The following is a 22,202-nucleotide window of genomic DNA, read 5'->3' on the forward strand; positions in this document are numbered from 1 at the left end:
GGAATGACCTGCCCGATGGAGGTCAGGAAGGCCCCCTGCTGTGCAAAACAGAAATGTTCAGGAGGGCATTTTTATAACAGAAGACAACATCTCATGTTTTCTTTCCCCGCGTCTCTTTTTAAAAAAAATTGAAATCCACCCTGAAAAGAGAATTCTAGCAAATCCCAAAGCTTGCATATTTTTTTTTTTTGCAAAGCAAACAGTTTTCTGTTTTGTTGATCACTCCTGATGAAAAGTATTACATTCGTTTTTGGATTTTTGTCTATGGATAAACGTAGACTCTCTTATCCAACATAGGTTTTAAATAACAATTACAGACTCCAGAGTTAATTCTTCAAAACAACCTTTGTTTCTCACAAAAGACTTTCAGGCTTTGTAAAGTGCAAGGATCAACATTTAAGCACATCCCAAAGAATCTCCTCTTTTAAAATAGGCCCTGCGGCCTTTGATGTGTAAAAGAGTTAAGCTTCATGCATTTGCATTTCCTCAATCCTTCCTGTATTGTTACAAAAAAAAAGAGAGAGGAGAGAAACCAGAAGGCAGGACTAGTCAAAGACAAATCCCTTTAATGTAGGTCAGCAGTGTAAGGATTTCCACTGCTCTCTGCCCCAATGTTAACCAATGTTAACCAGATTATAAGAGAGCAATCCTAAACAGGTCTACTCACAATCCCACTCAGGTCTATTCAAATGGGGCTTACTCCCAGGAAAATGTTCTTAGGATTGCTCTATAAGAGCCTGTAGGGAAATCCTTAAGATTTCAAGCAGTGGTGTACTAATGGAGGCAGAGCTAGATGGAAGCAGCCAGTGGGTTTTAGATGTCAAATGAATTTGGATGCCTGCTATATTTCCTTTGCATGTCTGCCTGCAGCCTACACAAACATGGAGTTTGATCAGTCACATGGCCTATTATTCTTTGCATAATTGTTTTTAAAATAACTGAATATAACCTTAAAGCTCACAGGCAATTCCTGGCCAAGCAAAGGGAAGGTTTCTGATCAAGCCAAACTTCCAACTTTTGGCCAGCTGTAGAGGGAAAACTCTTTTCTGGCTGAACACGGAGAGGTAGCTGTCATCCCAAACTACCTCCAGATTGAGGTGTTTGCATATGCAGAGGAAAACATTTGCTGATTTAACCTGTACAGGGTCAAGCGACATGATGCAACGTTGAAGGTTTCCCCAGACACTATTTTCTTTCCCTGCCGATGCACAGCGGCTGCAGAGAACTTCATTTTAAAAGTCTGCAAGGCCCAATTCTGCTCAGCACAACAGCATGCAGGGGAGACTCCTGCCTCCCCCCCACCACCATTTTCCCAAACCAAAAGGGCCCTAAAGGGAGTTATTTCCCCTATTTTGGAGCTGGGCATGCAGAATCCGTGCATGTACGTGAAGGGGGCTGAAGTTTTTATTCAATGTTGTTCACGTTGGGGATGGGAGAAGAAAAGGCCACGCAAACAACGCAGAGATCAGCAGGTAGGTGGGAATGTTTGCACTGCCTAATTAAAAATAATGGGTTGGATCCAGCCAGCTTTTTCAACCAGTCTTGCTGAGATCCGTTTCTCATTGCATCCCTCTGGGCTTTTGTACATGCAGGTCCAATGAGCCCCAGCTGAGCCTTTCGGAGTGGTCAAAGGGGACCCCCTTCTTTCCTTTTTCACCAGCACAAAAGGACTAAAGGCTGGGTAACCAGGGGAGAGAAAGGGTGTTGCAAGGTGAAATATCCAGGGCTTTTTTTCAGCCAGAACACGGTGGAACAGAGTTCCGGCACTGCTTGAAAATGGTCACATGGCTGGTGGCCCCGCCCCCTGATCTCCAGACAGAGGGGAGTTGAGATTCTAAACTAGAATCTAAACTCTCCTCTGTCTGGAGATCAGGGGGCGTGGCCACTGGGCATGTGACCATTTTCGCTGAGGGCAATTTAAACTTTAAAAAACTCCCGCCTTGTTCCAGCTGACCCCAAAAAAACTTTTTCCCAGAAAAAAAGCCCTGGAAATATCTATAACACAAAGGGACAACCCCATAGGGAATATATAAAAAATAATAAGAGTATTATGAAGGATAAACTGTTGTGCTAAACAACTCAGAAAGGGTTTATTAAGGGGAGTTGGCACGTAGCACCCAACTGACTCATTGAAGCATCTGCATGACAGATCCAGAAATAAAAACAGAAACTCCTGTGGAACTCCCAAGTTGTATCAGCATCCCTGGATAATGCAGGTCCCTGCAGTGACAGTCTCGTTTGTTTGTTTTAACTAAAATCTTTATTATTACAACCAACAAAATAAAAATTCTCATTTCACATGATCCAACCTCATCTTCCAAGAGCCCGGACCCGAAGCCCCTAGAACCCCACAGCATGCATATACAGGGGTCTGGGGCCCAGAGAAGGGTCCCCTGCTGCATTCTCTAGTCCCACTGTGAGGGTCCTGCACTTCATATAGGGAGAGAATGCCTAGGCCAACTGAGCAGGGCTAGAGGGCAGCAAGAGATCCCATACTGGGGCTACTGCTGCTGTGTCTCTTTCTAGCCCCCAGAAATGCCAGAGAGAGGAAAGAAGACGGAGGAAGGTAGAGCCAGTTCAGTTTTCATAATTGTTAAATCCCTGGACCTGACAGGGGTTGTCCCAAAGTCTGAAAGTCACAGCTCGTCCTCATCAAGTTTGGCAAGCCGTGCATTGCCTTGAGGGAAACGTACATCCAGGAAATCAGGGTCGGGAAGCAGAAGTCTAGCGTCGTCCTCAGTTGGGGCCTGAGAGGGGCAAAGAAACAGAGACAGTGGTGGAAATTGCTTAACAACAACAACAACAACAACAACAACAACAACTGTGCTTATATACCGCTCTTGTAGACAGATTAGTGCCTCACCCAGAGCAGTGAACATGTTAGTGTTATTATTATCCCCACAATACGGCTGGAGAGCTTACCTAAGGCCACCTACTGAGCTCAAGGCAGTAGTGGGATTTGAAAGAGTGCTGATTCACAGCCGAACCACTTAACCACTGTGCTACAAACAGCTCTCTGCTCAAGAGTCTTCCAGTAACCCACTCTGATTGTACACATGTGCTTTATCTAATGAGAAATTATTAGCTAACAAAGTGCCCAGAGCAAGTGCTGTGTAGTGGTTAGAGCATCGGCCTAGGACCCAGATTCTAATCCCCACTCTGCCCTGGAAGCTAATGGGATGACACTCTCAGCCTAGCCTACCTCACAGTGCGAATAAAATAGAGATGGTGAGACCAATGTTGTAAGTTGCTTTGGGGAGAAAGGTGAAGTATAAATGATGTAAACAAACAAACAAAAATATTCATTGTGCTAAAAAATCTGTACACAAGGTAATCGACACTCCGTGCCAAATAAAGCTGCATTCTGCAACCTGCACCAATGATGCAAATAAATCATGTAAGAACTGCCTCGTGAGGTCAGACCAAGGCCCGTCTAGCCCAGCCTTCTGTTGCCAACAGAGATCAACTTAGAAGACCTTTGATTGTTTATCCATCTCCAGGATCCGGAAAAAACTTGGAGGAAGATGTTGGTGGAAGAGGCAGCTCAGGAAAACAAAGCACCAAGTAAACAGAACCTGAGCCATTGTCCAAAGTCCAAGGAGCAAAGATGAGCCCCAGTTATCTCTCTGAGAGCGGAACCACAAGTGACAAAAGGCACAGGTTGGACCCTTGTCAGCTTCCCTCAAGTTTTGATGGGAAATGTAGGCAGCTTGGCGGAATGTTGGACAAGTGACAGTTGAAAAGTCCGTTGGACGGCAGTCGGAGAGCCAAGCTGCAAGACCAGGATGCCTACATTTCCCATCAAAACTTGAGGGAAGCGGACAAGTGTCCAACCTGTGCCTTTTGTCACTTGTGGTTCCGCTCTGATTCCTACAACTGCTGCCTCAGGGCTAAGAAAACTCACCATGTGCAGAGACTCCTGTGGGGGGTCATGGGGGGGCTGTGATTCAGAGCCATCCGAAGGTGTGTGCACCAGGCCAGTTCCTGGAGAGCTTTGGCTGTGCACTGGCTGTAGGGCAAAAGGCAGAGAGAGAATAATTTGGGAAGAGAGACTCTCAGCGTGAAAAGAAAATATGCCTGACCTTTTGAGGCTGTGCTCAGAGTATGTGCCAAAAAAGCAGCCCTTCAAAAGGCAGGTACCTTTTATCCTCATGATATAAATGCAGACACAACCGTGCAGAAAGTGAGCTGCACAAATCTCCTGCTCAAATGTCATAGATGTTCCCGTTCTACGATCAAATCTAGTCAACAGTCTGAACTGGCAAGGAATAAGGTTTATGGGTTTCCGGCAATCCAATTCATTGTACATGTATCTGATCTCCCACAGAAGCAACATGACTTTGACCAGGGGTCATTTCGTAGAAAAAGAGCTGGAGGAACTCATTAGCATAGCTCATTAGCATATGCCACGCCCCTTGACATCACCGGAAATGTGCTATTAGCATAGCTGATTTGCATATGCCACACCCCCTGGCATCACCTATCCTGGCTGTTTTGGACCCAATCCTGGCCATTCAGGACCGAAATTGGGCCCAATATGGCAAAAAGGGGCTGAAAATGGCCCGAAAGGGGCCCAAAATGATCAGGATCAGGCCACTGCTGAACAGGAGAGTGATCCACCACCTGCCAGAGGCCCGATCTGGGCCGTTTTGGCCCCAATCCAGGACGAAACGGGCCAAAAATGGTCGAGAATCAGGTGGGCGGGGCCACCTGACATGTGACCTCTTTGGGGAACTGATAGAACTGTGTTCCTGTGCGTTCCCCCTCAAAATGAGCCCTGACTTTGACACTGACGAGGTCTGCCATGGTCCCTACTGCCTTTATAGATCAGCATGGTCAAATGACCCTTCAGACATCATCTCAGAATAGACACTTTGGCTCTTGAAGCCCACAAAGCCAGCATAAACCACACACATCATTCGCCAGTCCCTGTATTCTTCTTGGTACAAGTGGGTAAACCCACAAAGACCCTCACCTGTGGCTATTAAACCACACAGATCCTATGACCCCAGGAATTAACTTTCCCAACAGGGTCAAAAAGGATCATTGGAGAATGGGAACACAGAAAAGATCTGCAATCCTTGAGCCCATGGGTCAGTGGCTCCAGCCTATCGTGTTCTTCAGGGGTCATTCCGTAGAAAAAGAGCTGGAGGAACTCATTAGCATAACTCATTAGCATATGTCACGCCCCTTGACATCACCGAAAGTGTGTCATTGGCATAACTGATTTGCATATGCCACACCCCCTGACATCACCTATCCTGGCTGTTTTGGATCCAATCCTGGCCATTCAGGGCTGAAATTGGGCCCAAAATGGCACAAAGGGGCTGAAAATGGCTGAAAAGGGGACCCAAATGGTCAGGATCGGGCCGCTGCTGAGTGGGAGAGTGATCCACCACCTGTCAGAGGCCCGATTTGGGCTGTTTCTGCCCCAATCCAGGCCGAAACAGGCCAAAAATGGCTAAGAGTCAGGTGCTGCGTTCCAGCATGTTCCCCCTCGAAATGAGCCCTGGTGTTCTTATTCAAGACTCGTTAGCGAAATGTTTGATTGAAAGAAGCAGATGAATTCTGAGCCCCCATTCCCAAGCAAGAGCCTCCTTTGCCTAAATGTGGAATAGTAATTTTGGCTTAGTCTCCCAAAGGTCCAAATGCAAGTGGAACTGTCAATTATGATCTTCACAACCTACCTGGACATAGGGGGAGTGCTCAGCTTGGGGTGGATCCGGAAGGTAAAGGGAAGGTAGGGAGGCATTGTGGGTTTGAAGACTGGATCCCTTATTCTGGTCCACTGAGGCTGAAGAGTGGGGCCGGACAGATCCGCCAGGCAGGGATGGAAGAGGGCTTCCTGTCCTTCCAAGGCTGTGGGTCTTGCTCTCCCGACGCTGATACTCTATGGGTGATTGCAGTGCTGGTGGGAGGGAGGGAAGGATAACAGTAAAAGACAATGAAACACAGGACTGTAGCATGATTCCTGAGATCGCACCCTTCAGAAGCGTCCGTTTGTTGGCTTAACTCCTGAAGGCAGGGGTCATTTCCTAGAAAAAGAACTGGAGGAACTCATTAGCATAACTCATTAGCATATGCCACGCCCCTTGACATCACTGGAAATGTATCATTAGCATAACTGATTTGCATATGCCACACCCCCTGACATCACCTATCCTGGCTGCTTTGGACCCAATCCTGGCCATTCAGGACCGAAATTGGGCCCAAAATGGCAAAAAGGGGCTGAAAATGGCCCCAAAGGGGCCCAAAATGGTCAGGATTGGGCTGCTGCTGAGCAGGAGAGTGATCCACCACCTGTCAGAGGCCCAATCCAGGCCGTTTCGGCCTCAATCCAAGCCGAAATGGGCCCAAAATGGCTGAGAGTCAGGTAGGCGGGGCCACCTGACATGTGACCTCTTTGGGGAACTACTGGAACTACGTTCCTGCACGTTCTCCCTTGAAATGAGCCCTGCACACAAAGTAGAATGAGGGCCAAGCTTCAAGTGACAAATGACACTTGAATGGCAAGTGGATTGAGTGGAGAGCAAGTGGAGGGCAAGTGAACAGAGAGGAATATGCTTGCCGTTCAAGTGTCATTCATCACTTGTAGTTTGGCCCTGAGATAGGAAAGTGGTGGTGGGATGGTGGGACTCTTATCATAAACAAGGTGTGAACAAAATAGGTCTCAGCTGATAGAATGATACACATATCGCAAGGCGGTTTCTCTCACTACACAACGTACTAATCCATATTCAAATCGCAAGAAAAGGAGTCAAATTTGTTAGTAGACTCTGCTGTCTCTAACTGAATGTCGGGGCGGTATTATGATTAGAGTGCTGGGCTAGGCTCTAGGAGACCCAGGTCTGAATCCCTACTCTGCCATACAAGTTCAATGGGTGGCGTTGGGCCAGTCACACACGTACCACCTAACCTACCTCACAGGGTTGTTGGGAGATTAAAAGGAGAAGAATTATGAAAGCTGTTTTGGATCCCCGTTGGGGAGAAAGGCGGGGTAAAAATAAAGTAAACAAATAATTCAGTGGTTCTCAAACTTTTTGAAGAGGGATCCACTTCGAATTGACTCTACATTTTGGGATCCACCACTTTATTGCCTCAGGTGCAGGCTGCACCCATCACCTCCGTCACTGCTGGTGACTAGAAGACAAGCTCTTGCGAATGAATGAAGGTATCAGGGAAAAGAGGGGAGGAAGACAAAATGTGGCAGTTTCCTCCTCTCTGCTACTTTCCTCATCACTGGGAGAAGGAGGGCCAGAATTTCTCCTCTCAGTTCAGGAATCTGAGCCTCACAACCCAACTTTGAGGCATCCATGATCCCCTTTTGGGTCACAACTCACAGTCTGAGAACCACTGCTCTAATTCAAATCACTCCCTCAAAATTTTCTTCTCAACTCTTCTCCTTGATGAACCAGCTACGGTTTTCCAAGCTTTTACAAAGCATTGTGGGAATATCCCGGGATCCTTTATCAGTGGTCCAAAACAGGAGCTAGGAAAGTGAGGGAAGAGATATTGAGATATTGCCTCCCTCACGAAGGGTGGATATGATGTAATGGTAGACACATGCACATAGAGAGAGAGTAGTGTGAGGTAGCTCAGATGGGCCAAAGCTGGGAAAGGGACCAAAGCGGCTTACCATTGAGGAAGTCACGTTGCGTCTCCAAAATGAGGTTGATGTCGGCCACCCAGGCCTGGGCAATCTCTGGCGTTGCTGCCTGCAGTACATAACGGATGGTGCCCCGTTCTGCACCACGAGAGATCAGTGCAAATTTGCAGGGATCATTGTCCACACAAGGCTCCAAACCCAAACAGCTTACCTGGAACAGAGATGGAGAGCATATAAATCAAAATAGTAGAAATGCAGTTCACCAGTGAAAGAGAACATACTTTTGCAGCCTCATGTGGCCCTTTATCGGAAAAAAAGGCCACCACCAACTCCGTTTTTTAGAGCAAGAAACATATAATTACTAGTAAAATGGAGATATTAACAAAAGTGTCACATAGCTGAACAGACAAGCACAAGGGTATGCCTGTAATCCGCCCCCCTGAAAATGGGTCTGAATGCTTCCACTTACTCATTTCCTTAAAGTTCTAGTAATGGCATGTTCTCTGGGTATTACTAAGGCTGTACATCAGACAAGCAAAATAAAAATTATGCACTCGGCAGTACCAGGAAAAGATAAATTCTGCAACCTGTTCAGATTTTGCACATTAAACAAACGTCCGGCATTGGGTCGGATCTGGTGGAAGAATTAACAGAAGGGAATGATACAGTGCCTCTTTCCCTGCCTTCCCAAAGCAGCCCCAAAGGCCTTTCTGGGATCAGAAGACTAGCAAAATGCACGACAGGATGGGGCATTGCGATGACGTGTGGGGATCAGGTAAAACTGCCTCTTTCTCCTCCATTTCAGGCTTGCATCAGCAGAGTCCTGTATCCCGACTTGAGTCAGATGTAACGTCTAGTTGGGTCCTCGCTCACGTCATTCTTTAAGATTACCACGGTCTGCTTGTCCCCAGGGTTAGGACAAACACCCATCTGAATATTTTAACTGGGCTTAGAAAGACTCTAAAGTTTTCTTGGAAGAATCATGATGATAAGCTTTGAGAATCCCTGCTCCCTGAGAAGATCAAAAGGTGGGAAGAGAGCGAATGGGCAGCCTGGAAAAACTCCGGAAAGTATCCCCTCTCGCAAGAGAATCTCCAGTGTGAAATTCATTACAAGGGAGCTCCAAGTCCAAGGGCTGCCCGCATCCTCCACCATCTGCCCTCTAATACCTTGATGCTGCTCTTGAAGGTGTAGGCTGGGGGGGCATACGGACCACGCCGCCGCTCCAGTGTCTCGCTTAGGATAACAATCTGTTCAAAGAGAAAGATGCGGCGCTCTCGGCCCCGTGCCAGGATGCCACCTGCCTGCTCCGTCACCCAGAAGGTGTCTTGCTGCAGCAGCTTTCCCTGTGCCGTCAGTTTCCCCTGGAGAGAGGAAGGAGAGACAGGACAGTTCCAAATGACTCCGCTGTGCTGAAAACTGCTCAGTTCTTGTGTTTCAGAGCTGAGGATATACAGGCTGTTTTCACACACCTAAACCCTCCGGAAAAACACAAAAAACTCATGGCATGATGGCGTCCTCATAGCATGATTTCCTGTTTAATGGTGTGATTTCTGTCGTCATCACGCCATTGAATGGGAAATCGCGCTGTGAAGACGCCATCGTGCCACAAGTTTTGCGTGATTTTCTGGAGGCGTTTACAGGTGTGTGAAAACAGCCATAGTTACCGGATGGTGTAGTCCTCTGGGGGGCAGGGGAGGCCAAGGGTATCTTTGAATGCTGTCCCATGTCAAAAACTTCCTACCTATGGAAAAATTTTTCAAGGAGAAGATTAAGCAAGAAAGTTTCTAGCTTAATTGTATCCTTGACAGGCACCCTCCATTTCCCCTACCACCACTGGTACGGGAATTCTCTGAAAGTGTACCAACACTATAGTGATTTATTTACTATCATTAAAAAAGAACTCTACCCAAACAATGCAATCCCAGAGCCTACCTCAAAGCCCTGGAGACGACCCACATTCATCATGTCATTGCAACGTTTGGGAACGAAGCACATCACTGCCACAGCTTTCTGAAATGCAAGGATGAAATAATTTGAGATAGTGGAGCCAGAAGAATAATATGAGGGGGCTGCCAGGCACCCCCCCCCCATGGCAAGCATGTTCATCTTTACGGAACCCAGTTGGTACATAAGGAATTAAACTGCAACCCGAACCCGGGCTGCGGCGGTGAGAGCGCCGAATCCTCGTTGGAGGTTGGTGTCGATGAATTTCCGGAGCTCTTCGCGTTCATGGAGACTCATGGGATAGAGTCGTCCTTTGGGCAGTGAGGCTCCGGGTAAAATTTCCACCGCACAGTCCGTTCGTCGGTGCGGGGGTAGAGTATCAGCTTCCTCCTCAGAAAAAGCATTTAGAAAAGGCCCACACACTAAGCAAATTAATTGGACTTATATAGCCATGGCTCCAGATTGAGGGCATATTGATTGGATTTATATAGCCATGGTTTCAGATTGAGGGCATATTGATTGGACTTATATAGCCACGGTTCCAGATTAAGGGCATATTGATTGGACTTATATAGCCATGGCTCCAGATTGAGGGCATATTGATTGGACTTATATAGCCATGGCTCCAGATTGAGGGCATGTTGATTGGTGGATACTGTTACACTAAGAACTGTGAGGCATGACTCCAAAGCTGTGTATTGAGGGCATGTTGATTAATAGATACCATTACACCAGAAACCCGTGAGACATTATTCCACGGTTGCACACTGAGGTCGTGTTGATTGATGGAAACTGTTATACCAAGAACTGTGAGACTTAATTTCAAGGCTCCAGATTGAAGGCATGTCGACTAGTGGATAATTCTGCAATTCAAACCATATATGCTGGGGGTGGAGGCTACAAGAACAAGTTCTCAAACTCCTACCTCCAGCTGTCCTGTGTCCTTCCCAGCTTTGCCATAGTACTTCAGGAAATCCTGGAAAAGAGGAAGTGAAGAAATATGTTCTCCTGGGTGAAGGGCGAAAGATATTTACTCATCTTTAATTGGTGGGCCACGTTTGATTGGAACCAAGCCATGTTGCCAACAATGGATTGGGTGTTGGGACTACTTCCTTAATGTTCTCAGCGCCACCATTACTGCAGTAACTGAAATCACAGACATTGACTCCAGTTCCTTCCTTTGGCTCTCCAATAAGAATGTTATTTCTATCAATGAAACTACTGATGTAAACAAATCAGAGGTTCAGGAGTGTTCCTGGTTGGGTGGGGCTGATAATATAGGATAAGGGCTACTTCACATTATGTCCTTTATGCATACACATAACATGTTTTATATAGGTGCCTGTAAAAACTGTATTGCAGGAAACAAGTGCATATGAGCAAAATAAGACCCAGCTTCACATGCAGCAGGGGGAATGTTTGAATGCCGAGATGGTAGAATAGGCTGAGCCATTTCAGACTGCAGGGAGAGTGTGCATTTTTTTAAAAGTTCCTATAATTCCCTGTATGTGGAAGTATAGCATGACAAATAAAGAGCTAGGACAGAACCACTCCCCCTAGACGTGCTATTTTTTTTTTATTTACAGGGAGTTGAGTGGTATAGCCTATTCCACAACCCCTAGATTATACCACCTAATTCTATTGCAAGTGTAGGTAAGACCTTACATTGGTTCAAACAAGGGAATCAGAATTAGCTACAGCTCCCTGTTGTGTACGTACACACTCACACTCACACTCACACTCACTCCATATATTTTATTTTTAAAAAAGTATATTAATGAAGTACAACAATTGAAAGGGAATAAACAAAGAGGGACTGGAAATATATATTTTAAAACATCATGGCCTTTGAACAGAGCAATCCTAAGTAGACCTATACACCCTTCTAAGCCCGTTGAAGTCAATGGCTATGGGCCAAGCTACACATGACGAATGACACTTGAACAGCAAGTGTATTTCTCCCTGTTCACTTGCCCTCCACTCAATCCACTTGCCGTTCAAGTGTCATTTGTCATGTGTAGCTTGGCCCTATAACTCTGTTTAGGATTGCAGAGTATATTGGTTGTGCTGACACAGTTCTGAACACAATGAGGTCTAACGGGTTCTCCTTTCCAAGCAAGGGCTGTCTCAGGAAAGATGCTAAGGTGGGGAAAAGAGCATCAAAATAAGGGAAGGTCGAAAGGAAGAGAGAGAGAAGAGGAGGGTAGGTGGGGGAAAGAAGTCCTAAAGGACAAAGTTTGTAGATGAGCAAGCAGATCACAGCTTCCATTCATCAAGGATCACAACTGTTGAGGGCAAACATATATGCTTATTGACAAGCACATGCTTGCTGCCTTGTAACATGTCAAGCAGACATCAATTTTAACTTCAGGCCGTTTCAGGTAGGTAGCCTGAAAGAAGAAGAGCAAGATTCAAGTCCAGCAGCATCTTAAAGACCAACAAGATCTCCAGGGTGTAAGCTTTCAAATCTCCCTTCGTCAAATACCAGACCCTCAAAAGCGTATACCTTGGAGATCTTGTTATGCTTTAAGGTGCTTCCTGGCTCGAATAGTGCTATTCAGGCAGTGACCATCCCTGTCCATTAGGTGGCGACAGAGGGCCACCAGAGGGCACAGCCCCACCTTGGGTGAGATCTCGGTGGTTTGGCTGCCCTGCAGGCAATACAGCTGAACACATTTGCTGCCCTCTCTGCCCCCCTCACCCCCTCTGCTGCAGTCTCTACCAACAGCAGCTCTGGCTGCCTCCTCTTTGCTGTGCAAGGCCAGCCGGCCCGGCTGCTATAATCTGTTTGCCTGGAAAACGACACTCCTCCCGCCCCCCCTTTAGCACCTTGAGAAGCAGCTGGTACTTCATGATCCGCTGTACAGGCTTGATGAGCAAGTCATTGAGTTGCAAACGGTGCCCCAGTTCCTGCTTCAGTTCCTAGAAAAGAGAGAACAAACAATGCTGGTGCCATGTAACGGTGGTGTGCGTGTGGGTGACAAGCCATCTGACCTTCAAAGCTCCCACTCGCTCAATGAGGCATCTCCAAATCTCTCTGACTCCCCAAGTGCCCCTTTGCCTCCTAGACTTGCCAGAATCTCTCCCTGCGGTCTCTCAGAGCCAAGCTACAAGTGACGAATGACCCTTGCCTGGCAAGTGAACAGAATCCCGTGTATTCCTCCCTGTTGCGCTCCACTTGATCAAGTGGAGAGCAAGTGAAGGGCAAGTGAATAGGGAGGAATACACGTCTGGGCCAAGGTACACATGACGAATGACACTTGAACGGCAAGTGGATTGAGTGGAGGGCAAGTGAACAGGGAGAAATACACTTGCCATTCAAGTGTCATTCATCATGTGTAGCTTGGCCCAGAGTCTGTTCACTTGCCAGGCAAGTGTCATTCATCACTTGTAGCTTGGAGCCAAGCTACAAGTGACGAATGACACTTGAATGGCAAGTGAACAGACTCACGTGTATTCCTCCCTGTTCACTTGTGCTCCACTTGATCACTATGGGCCAAGCTACAAGTGACAAATGACACTTGAACAGCAAGTGTATTTCTCCCTGTTCACTTGTGCTCCACTCGATCCACTTGCCATTCAAGTGTCTTTCGTCACGTGTAGCTTGGCCCTGAATCACACAAAACAGAAGGGCCAGTGTAACACAGGGGCTTTCAAAAGCAAGAGTCTTACAGCACCAAAAGCGAATCAGTTTTTATTCCAGCATAACCTGTTGTGGAATTTGTGGCTTGAAGACTGAAGTGTGAGCTGGGAAGCCCCTGATTCAAATTTCACCACTATTTGGTTGGCTTTAGGCAAGCCACACCCTCTTAGCACTACCATTACCTCATCTACAAACAGCCTTCCTTTTTCAATCAAAGAGCCCAGCTGCAACGTTCAGAGAAAGAGATCAGCAAGCAGACAGCATAAGAAAGACCATCTGCGTAATAGAAACTAAACAACTTAACATGTTGATGGGGTGTGTGTATTTGTCATCATGTCCCAGTCACTTATGGCAACCACAGTAAGGAGCTTTCAAGGCAAATGAGAAGCAGGGGTGGTTTGCGATGCCTTCGTCTGCAAACTTCGTCTGCAAACTACAAACTTCAAACTACAAACTACAAACTGCAAACTACAAACTTCGTCAGTTTGTATCATGCATCTGACGAAGAGAACTTGATTCTCGAAAGCTTATGCTACAATAAAATTGGTTAGTCTTAAAGGTGCTACTGGACTCTTTTTGATTTTGCTACTACAGACTAACACGGCTAACTCCTCTGGATCTTCGTCTGCAAAGTCTTCCTCGGTGGCTGCCCATCCAAGTACTGACCTGCCTTAGTTTCCGAGATCTGATGAGACTGGGCTATACCCTGCTGCCTTTCTCACCCAATGTGTTGATTAACAACCCATAAAGTTTCTGCAGCCCAAACCTGGTTGTTGAAAGCCCTCTATTAGGAAGTGGTTCCTGCAATGTCTCACAATATCCAGAGCGTTCGTGCTCCAAACTTTCAACACTAAGCAAAAGCTTAGTAGGAGAGAGCCACGGCTGAATGGTAAAACACCCGCTTTGCCTGTGGAGGTTCCAGGTTCAAATTTTGGCAGCTCCCGCCCCAAATCTCAGGGCCGAGAACAGTAGGGAATAAAGGCTGATTGCACACACATTGGATAATGCACTTTCAATGCACTTTATCCATCGTTTGAGGTGGATTTTTTGTTCTGCACACAAAAAAATCCATTCCAAACGATCTATAAAGAGGATTGGAAGTGCATTATCCAACGTGTGCGGAATCAGCCATAGAAACAGTGCTAGAATGGGCACCAAAGGACTGAATGTGGTGGATCCAATTAGCTGTTCAAAGAAATCCAGAAAGGTACATAATTGCTTCTTCTCTCCCTGATATTTCAAAGATAGAGCCTGAATAAACATCTTAGGGCCAAGCTACACATGACGAATGACACTTGAACGGCAAGTGGATTGAGTGGAGGGCAAGTAAACAGGGAAAAATACACTTGCTGTTCAAGTGTCATTCGTCATGTGTAGCTTGGCCCTTAGAAATGCTTCACTAACGAGTCTGACCAAGGACTATGGTCACCACTATGGGCCAAGCTACAAGTGACAAATGACACTTGAACAGCAAGTGTATTTCTCCCTGTTCACTTGCCCTCCACTCAATCCACTTGCTGTTCAAGTGTCATTCGTCATGTGTAGCTTGGCCCTGAGTTGCCCTACACACTATCTGTTGCTTTAAGTATGTGCTCCTATGTACTGCTTGTTGCTTTAAGTATGACCCTACTGAGTAGGGTCAGGGGTCATTTCATAAAAAAAGAGCTGGAGGAACTCAACTCATTAGCATATGCCACACCCCTTGACATCACCAGAAATGTGCAATTAGCATAACTGACTTGCATATGCCACACCTCCTGACATCACCTATCCTGGCTGTTTAGGACCCAATCCTGGCCATTCAGGGCTGAAATTGGGCGCAAAATGGCAAAAAGGGGCTGGAAATGGCTGAAAAGGGGCCCAAAATGGTCAGGATCGGGCCGCTACTGAGCGGGAGAGTGATCCACCACCCGTCAGAGGCCTGATCCAGGCCATTTCAGGCCCAATCCAGGCTGAAACGGGCCCAAAATGGCCAAGTCAGGTGGGCGGGGCCTCCTGATATGTGATCTCTTTGGGGAACTATCGGAACTGCGTTCCTGTGCGTTCCCCCTCAAAATGAGCCCTGAGTTCTGTGTTGTCTAATGTCACTCCTAGAATTGCTTATGTTCTGTTTCAGCATTTCATCAACTCTGTATTGGATTCTTGCTAATGCTACGTCTTTGTAAACTTGCATTTATTTACCCTATGGCATTGTTTATTGAACTGTCCTTGATACTGACTGTACTATTCTCACACTGTGTAATCCTCCTTGAGTCTCAGTGAGAAAGGCAGACTATAAATGACATAATCCTAATCACGATTATAATAATTAAAATACGGCAGAAGTTGCAAGGAAAAGAAAGAACAAAACTTGGCAAAGCCACACACTCCCTTACCTCAAAGTAAGTATCGATGAACTCGGAGACAATATGCTCAGATTTGGGTTTGTTCTGACAGTAAACAACATACATGTGCAAACGGCGCTCCTGGAAACACAACAGGGACACAGTTCAGAGAAACACTTGAGACGACGCATTCAGGGGGTGGTGCGCGGGGCAGTGGCTAATCCATGTTGAGCCCTGAATACCATTAAATGATCTTAGACAAGAGACTGTATCTAATGAAAATCGCCTTTTCACACTGACTGGGCGAGTTTTGTGCGGGGAGACAAGAGATCTAAATACAGAATAAGCACAGTCGCTGTGAATACTGAGTGTGGATTTTAACACATGTTTTTTTCTAGGCAGAAATGAAAAAGGGGGAGAAATCCGTTTCTGATAAGTGGGCCAGATGTGAAAAGCAACAGCTCTGCCTTACAGTATGTTTCCACCAACTCGCATTCAAGGGTAAGAAGTCTCGGAACATGAAGGTTTCATTTAGCCAGCCTCGACCAGCTTGGCAACTTTCCCTCTCATTATTGGGCTACCACGACAAGGACTCACGTGCTTTATGAATAGCTCGGCCAGGAGATCAGGGTCCTCCAAACACTTCTCCAGCTGCTTGAGGAAGTAACTGGAAAGCAGGGGCGAGAGGGAACAGAAGCGGCATGAGAGGGCACGTTTGCTTGGTCTCCTACCCATACTTTATCTCAGGGTGGCCCAACCCCGAATGCTTCCCAGGGACGGCTCAAGCATGCTATTATTTCTCCCAGGACTGGACAATGTGATGGCCGAACAGTTATCCACTAATCTCCTCAAAGGGCTCCTTCAGCTATTCACTCTCACCCTGCTCATTTCACAGGGTCAGGTAATCCAAGAGGGGGGTCAGCCATCAACTCCCCCCCCCGCAGAAGGAAGCCCTCCTTGCAGGAACCCCATCCTAAGTTCTGAAAATCATTGCATGCCCCGCACCCAGGTTTGGGTGCTCACCCACTCACTCTTTGTGCCAGTCGTAAATCTGGTGGATATTCCCGAAGACTATCTTGTTTTTGCCCTTCATATCTTCCGGGATGCCACGAGCATTCATAGTCGCCATGTAGCCCTACAGAATTGAAAAGAGTAAACTATAGGAGCCAGGTTGCTTCCTCTCCAAGGCAGCACCAGGAGGCAGTGAGTTGGGGAGGGAGTTCAGAGAGCTGCTGGTAACTCTTGGATTCTGGACTGCGTCCAGTGGGTCACTGTGCAGGGGGAGAGTGTGGAAGAGGGACAAGAGCTCAGTACGATACAGTCAGGGCATTTTTTCTGGGAAAGGAGGTGGTGGAACTCAGGACTGCACAATGACGTCACTTTGGGTCAGCTGGAACAGGGGGGGGAGTTTTTTAAAGTTTAAATTGCCCTCGGCGAAAATGGTCACATGGCCGGTGGCCCCGCCCCCTGATCTCCAGACAGAGGGGAGTTTAGATTCTAGTTTAGAATCTAAACTCCTCTCTGTCTGGAGATCAGGGGGCGGGGCCACCGGCCATGTGACCATTTTCAAGAGGTGCCGGAACTCCATTCCACCGCGTTCCTGCTGAAAAAAAGCCCTGGAGACAGTTGAGGAGCAAAACAGTATACATATTAATCTCACCCATGGCTTCCAGACTTTGTTTTGGTCCCTCAGTGAAGCACCTTCTATTTCCTTGCCTCTCTTAATAAACTACACAGCCACCAACATCACACTGGATCCACATTTAGTTAAATCCCCATTTGGTGACCAAGGCTGACTAGCGTGAGCTTTCCCCCGACACCATTAATCTTCGGTGTTAGCAGAACACAGAAGAACGGCTAAGGGCACCGAGTTTATAAAACAAAAAGGGATAAAAACAAACTTTGTTTTAAGAAACATGTCAAGCTCAAGAGACACAGTAATCCTAAGCCTATCACTAATACCTTCTTTCCTAACTACCTCACTTTATAAAATCCCTACCTAGACTAGCCTAAGGGCCAAGCTACACATGACGAATGACACTTGAACAGCAAGTGGATTGAGTGGAGTGCAAGTGAACAGGGAGAAATACACTTGCCATTCAAGTGTCATTCGTCACGTGTAGCTTGGCCCTAACTCTCCGTAAATAGATCTAACAAACTTTTCTTATCCTTTCTGCAATAAATGTGGGGTTTGTTGACAGGAAAGTTAGCTTGGAAAAGGTTCATTGAAGGGAGAGAGCTTGAAAGCTGCTGACCCACAGAGCCAAAAAGAAGGGCTGTTCACAGGATATGCCATAAAACCCAAATTGTGGACTAAAGAAATCGAAGATTGGATCCTCTTGTGGTAGTCCAAGCCTCTTCCCTGAATTGTCAGTAGTGCTTTAATAAACCTTACTATTGATGTATTCATGTATTTACATGTTTACCCTATGTAATATTAGCAGAGGCACAAAGGCAGTATTTCCCCCAAGTATGAAGACATATTTACCGGTTCCCACTTTACTGCTACGTTTCCTTCCATTGTTGTTATATTGATCCATGAAATAGGAAGCATATCTGCACTACCCCCTTTTTAAAAAAAATCCCTGGCTGTCTTTATTTCACAGTCTAGCAGTTTGGATATTGATCTTTGTTAGCTCCAGAACAAACCGGTGAGGGAACTCAGTTTTCTAGCTTGAAAACGTAGTGGTGGGCACTCTGTAATCATTTCGGTCATTTTGCTAAAAGAAAACTGTATTAAGTAAGTTAAATTGGGATGTACTGGATTACTGTATGATGCTCTGGTCTGCAGTGTACCCTCCGGCCTTGTTACCACAATAATTCTGGCGATGGGCCGGCAGTATCTGAGTTTCTCCCTGGTTTGTGATGGCTTGGCAACATGTACCACAACGATAACAAAAAACTGAGGGTTGCCCTGAAGGCGTGATTTGGGTCAAAAAGTATGCTTGAAATGTCAAAATATAATAAGAGGGACTTCAGAGACCATTTAAAACATATAAATATGCATTCACAGATGTTCCAAGTATAACACAGATTAGAAGGGCTGCAAACAAGCTCAGCAGTAAGCCGACGGAGCTAAATAGCAGAGACAAGAAAGCTATAAAAGGCAAGATGACTTTCATGAAAAAGGCGGAAGTCTTGCCCAAGCGAAGGAAATAAAAAGAGCACAAATATCTGGCAAACCAAATATAGACCTACAATATGGCAAGGCAAAAAGAAATTTGAAGCGCAGATTTCTAAAGATCTATTTTTTTAAAAAAAGCAAATGCTGCTTATTAAAAGTTTTTTACCAGGAGGAGGAAATCAGCCAAATTAAAAGTGGGGCTATTACACGAGACACACAAAAGAGCTGTGAGAAGATGGGGAAATACAGTAGGGGGCTGGAGGAATGGAGTTCCCTGCTTGAATCAATGTGATGTAACAACATAAGGAAAATGTCCCTTGGGCCAGACACCATTCACCTAGAAGTTTTTAAAAGAACAATCGAGAACTGCAGAACTGAATATGTAATGTAACATCACTGCAGTTGGTTTCCTTACCAGTGGCCAATGTCACAGTCATGTTGTTTAAAAAAACAGATGGGGGTGTGAGATGGGAGTGATCCAAGAAATTACAGAGGCTGTTCCAGGTACACAGATGGAAAGCAATCTTAAAGGCTACAATGGTTAAACATATAGAAGAACAAGCCTTGCTGAGGAAGAATTAGCAGGATTTTTGTTAAGTTCTGCCTCACCAACTTTTTAGAGTTCGGTGAGGCACAGGCAACTCAGTGGACAATGTATAGTGGGCTTTTCAAAAAGCATTTACCAAAGCCCCCCACCAAAAGTAATTTAACAGTCATCAGATAAGAGGCTGGGCCCACCTAAGGATTGATTAAAAAATACAGGAAGTAAAGGGCAGGAATACACAAACAGGTTTCACAGTGGAGGGAAGAAACCATGGAAATTCCTTGTGCCGTTTAACTTGTTGATAAATTATGTGGCACCACAGGTGAATACTGAAGCAACAGAGTTAGCAAAGGACACTAAATTATTTAGGATAATGAAAACTTCAAGCAGGCTGTGGCAAACACGTCTCTGCGATGAAATGTCAGACACATTTCAACAAGGCTAATTGTAAACTGACACACACTGGGCCAGGAATCTTAAATTCACACACACAGAGATGAAATCAAAACTGACTTGAAGTCATTCAGGAAAGGCATCCTGAAGTGATAACCGAAAGCGGTGAACAGGGCTAATTCAGAATCAGAAAACATTAGGTAAAGCCAAGACTAACCCTATATGTATATCCATTGAAGGCAGGCCAACATCTTTCTATATAAAAGGCAAGCCGTATTGGGGACGACACACTTTTTTCCTGGTGTGCCTGCACAGGAGCACCAGGATAAAACCAGAGTTGTCGCCAATATGGCCTCCAGAGGCTGCCGTCGTGGAGGGAAAAAAAGGGTGTGTGTGTGGCAAACCACACACCCAACCCAACCAAACGGCCAGGGCCGTTTCCACACTACTCACCTTTATCCAGAACGCTGCGGAACATCGTGAAAAAAAAGTGGAAGATAGAGCAAAACTCGCTCGAGAAGACGCTATCTTCCGTGTTTTTTTTTTTGTGATGTTCTGCAGCGTTCCGGATGAAGGTGAGTAGTGTGGAAACAGCCCAGGTGAGCCGGCCATCAGCTGGGGAAGGGGTGACGGACTAGCCCACCGCCTGCCCTCCCCAGCTGATCAGATGGCAAGGGGCAAAGGGCGAGCCTGCCGCCTGCCCTCCTCAAGCCTCAAATTCACCAGGTTGATTTCCGCCCAATTGAAGCTGGTGTGGGGTACAGGAACACTGCCGGGGCAATGCAACGTCCTTTCAAGACCCTGCTAGAGCCTGTTGTATTGTTAACACAACTGGCTTTTTTGCTAGTTATTCATAATACTGTATACTTCAGGAAACCACTACCACATCTCAGCAAAGAAATCAAAGGGCTGGAGAGAGTAAAGGGCATATTTGGGATATAGAGCATCTTCCTTACATGGGCAGGCTTAAGACACCAAGAGTTTTTAGTTTAGGAAAAAGATGACTTAAAGAGAGACCAGGGTGAGGTTTATAAAGCTGTGGTGTGGAAAGAATGAAAAGGAAGAAGTCATTGTCAAAACATTAGAAATTGAGGTCATCCAATAAAATTGATTGGCAGCAAGTTTAGCATAAAGGGAGGGTTGCATTTATGAGTGCATATTCAGTTTGCAGAATGCATTGCCACAAGAAGAGGCAGCGGCCGCTAGCTGAGATAACTGCTGAAAAATCAAATGAATGTATGTGTCTATCATAGATAGAGGGATGGATATAAGGATGGATGGACAGACGGACGGGCAGATGGACAAAGAGATGGAAAGAAGATGCTATGGGGAAACGCTCCATGAAGATTGGTGGAACCTCTTGACTTGTGAGGTTTGTGAAGGCATCTGGCAGCCATTGGAAGAAACAACGGTGCTTTTGCTAGCTGGGCCTTGAGTCCGATTCAGCAAAGCAATTCTATAGGGATCTTACATTCTTATGAGTGGTATTAAGAACAATAGGTGCAGAACACGTGAGAAAGGGGGCAGGCCCCCATACAAGACATTCTTTTGTTTAAAAACTTGACTCCTCTGAACCCATTACTACCAACATATTTTCAATAGCCCTAAGGACTAGAAACATGGCTTTAAAGTTTTGAAAAAATGGAAACATATTAGAGGAGTCTCAATATTGTTTCTAACCCAACTCCACTAAAATTTGCACAGGTGGAATATATAAAGATGAAAATCCCTGGCCAATGACACTGCTCCACTGAGACCAGTGATTTTGTACAGCCAGATAGGAAAAGGGGCTGCTGCTGCCCATGGGAGACAGGAACTTTGGGGCACAGAAGAGAAACCATGAGGCAAGGCAGGAAGTGCAACTCAGGGCCAAGCTACACATGACGAATGACACTTGAACGGCAAGTGGATCGAGTGGAGCACAAGTGAGGGGCAAGTGAACAGGGAGAAATACACTTGCCGTTCAAGTGTCATTTGTCACTTGTAGCTTGGCCCTTAGAGCCAAGCTACAAGTAATGAATTACACTTGCTTGGCAAGTGAACAGACTCCCATGTATTCCTCCCTGTTCACTTGTGCTCCACTTGATCAAGTGGAGAGCAAGTGAAACATGGGAGTCTGTTCACTTGCCAGGCAAGTGTAATCCGTCACTTGTAGCTTGGCTCTAATTCTCAAGGAGGACGAGGCTCTTGCGTCTCCTAAAAAGGGCTCAGTACCACTGAAACATCTGCTCCCCCCCAAAAGCCAGTGCAAGTCAATATCATGCAGTTACCTGTGGTCCATGGACACTTGAAGGGCCATCTGAACTATTCATTAACCCTTCCCCACCCCATGAATTCATCCCTAGGTGCATTAGAAAACATGGGAGTGAGCGAGCGAGCGAGCAATGCACCTTCACTGGAAGAAAGGGCAAGTTTCTTGCACCCTGGTAGGGAAAGGGGAACCAATGCCTAAAATGAAGAGGGTGTTGGCACCTCCACAATCTGTCCCAGGTCCTCCACGTACATCTTCTCTGTCTCAATCAACTCCCTGAGAACAAACCTGTAGACAAGAGGAAGTAGCAACGTCTGAGGGGAGGGTACTTCCTGGCATGCCCCTGCTCCTCCTCCCGTTTTCTTCCCGT

At 46.2% G+C, this 22,202-nt stretch overlaps 1 protein-coding gene across 1 annotated transcript in view; it reads right to left on the reverse strand.

Annotated features, from left to right (window-relative positions):
• Positions 1 to 2,112: 2,112 nt before the first annotated feature.
• Positions 2,113 to 22,202, reverse strand: part of ARHGEF25 (Rho guanine nucleotide exchange factor 25) — an 84,785-nt gene continuing 64,695 nt past the window's right edge. The window contains exons 6-17 of the mRNA XM_055003416.1: positions 22,054 to 22,120; positions 16,552 to 16,655; positions 16,118 to 16,187; positions 15,572 to 15,661; positions 12,383 to 12,475; positions 10,479 to 10,529; positions 9,542 to 9,619; positions 8,776 to 8,970; positions 7,637 to 7,817; positions 5,688 to 5,908; positions 3,905 to 4,009; positions 2,113 to 2,747 (exon numbers count right to left, since the gene is read on the reverse strand). Of these exons, the coding sequence (XP_054859391.1) occupies positions 2,637 to 2,747; positions 3,905 to 4,009; positions 5,688 to 5,908; positions 7,637 to 7,817; positions 8,776 to 8,970; positions 9,542 to 9,619; positions 10,479 to 10,529; positions 12,383 to 12,475; positions 15,572 to 15,661; positions 16,118 to 16,187; positions 16,552 to 16,655; positions 22,054 to 22,120 (1,366 nt within the window). The 3' untranslated portion in view covers positions 2,113 to 2,636. The remainder of the gene's footprint in view (positions 2,748 to 3,904; positions 4,010 to 5,687; positions 5,909 to 7,636; positions 7,818 to 8,775; positions 8,971 to 9,541; positions 9,620 to 10,478; positions 10,530 to 12,382; positions 12,476 to 15,571; positions 15,662 to 16,117; positions 16,188 to 16,551; positions 16,656 to 22,053; positions 22,121 to 22,202) is intronic.

This window comes from Eublepharis macularius, chromosome 19, assembly GCF_028583425.1.
Source record: "Eublepharis macularius isolate TG4126 chromosome 19, MPM_Emac_v1.0, whole genome shotgun sequence".
NCBI lineage: Eukaryota > Metazoa > Chordata > Lepidosauria > Squamata > Eublepharidae > Eublepharis > Eublepharis macularius.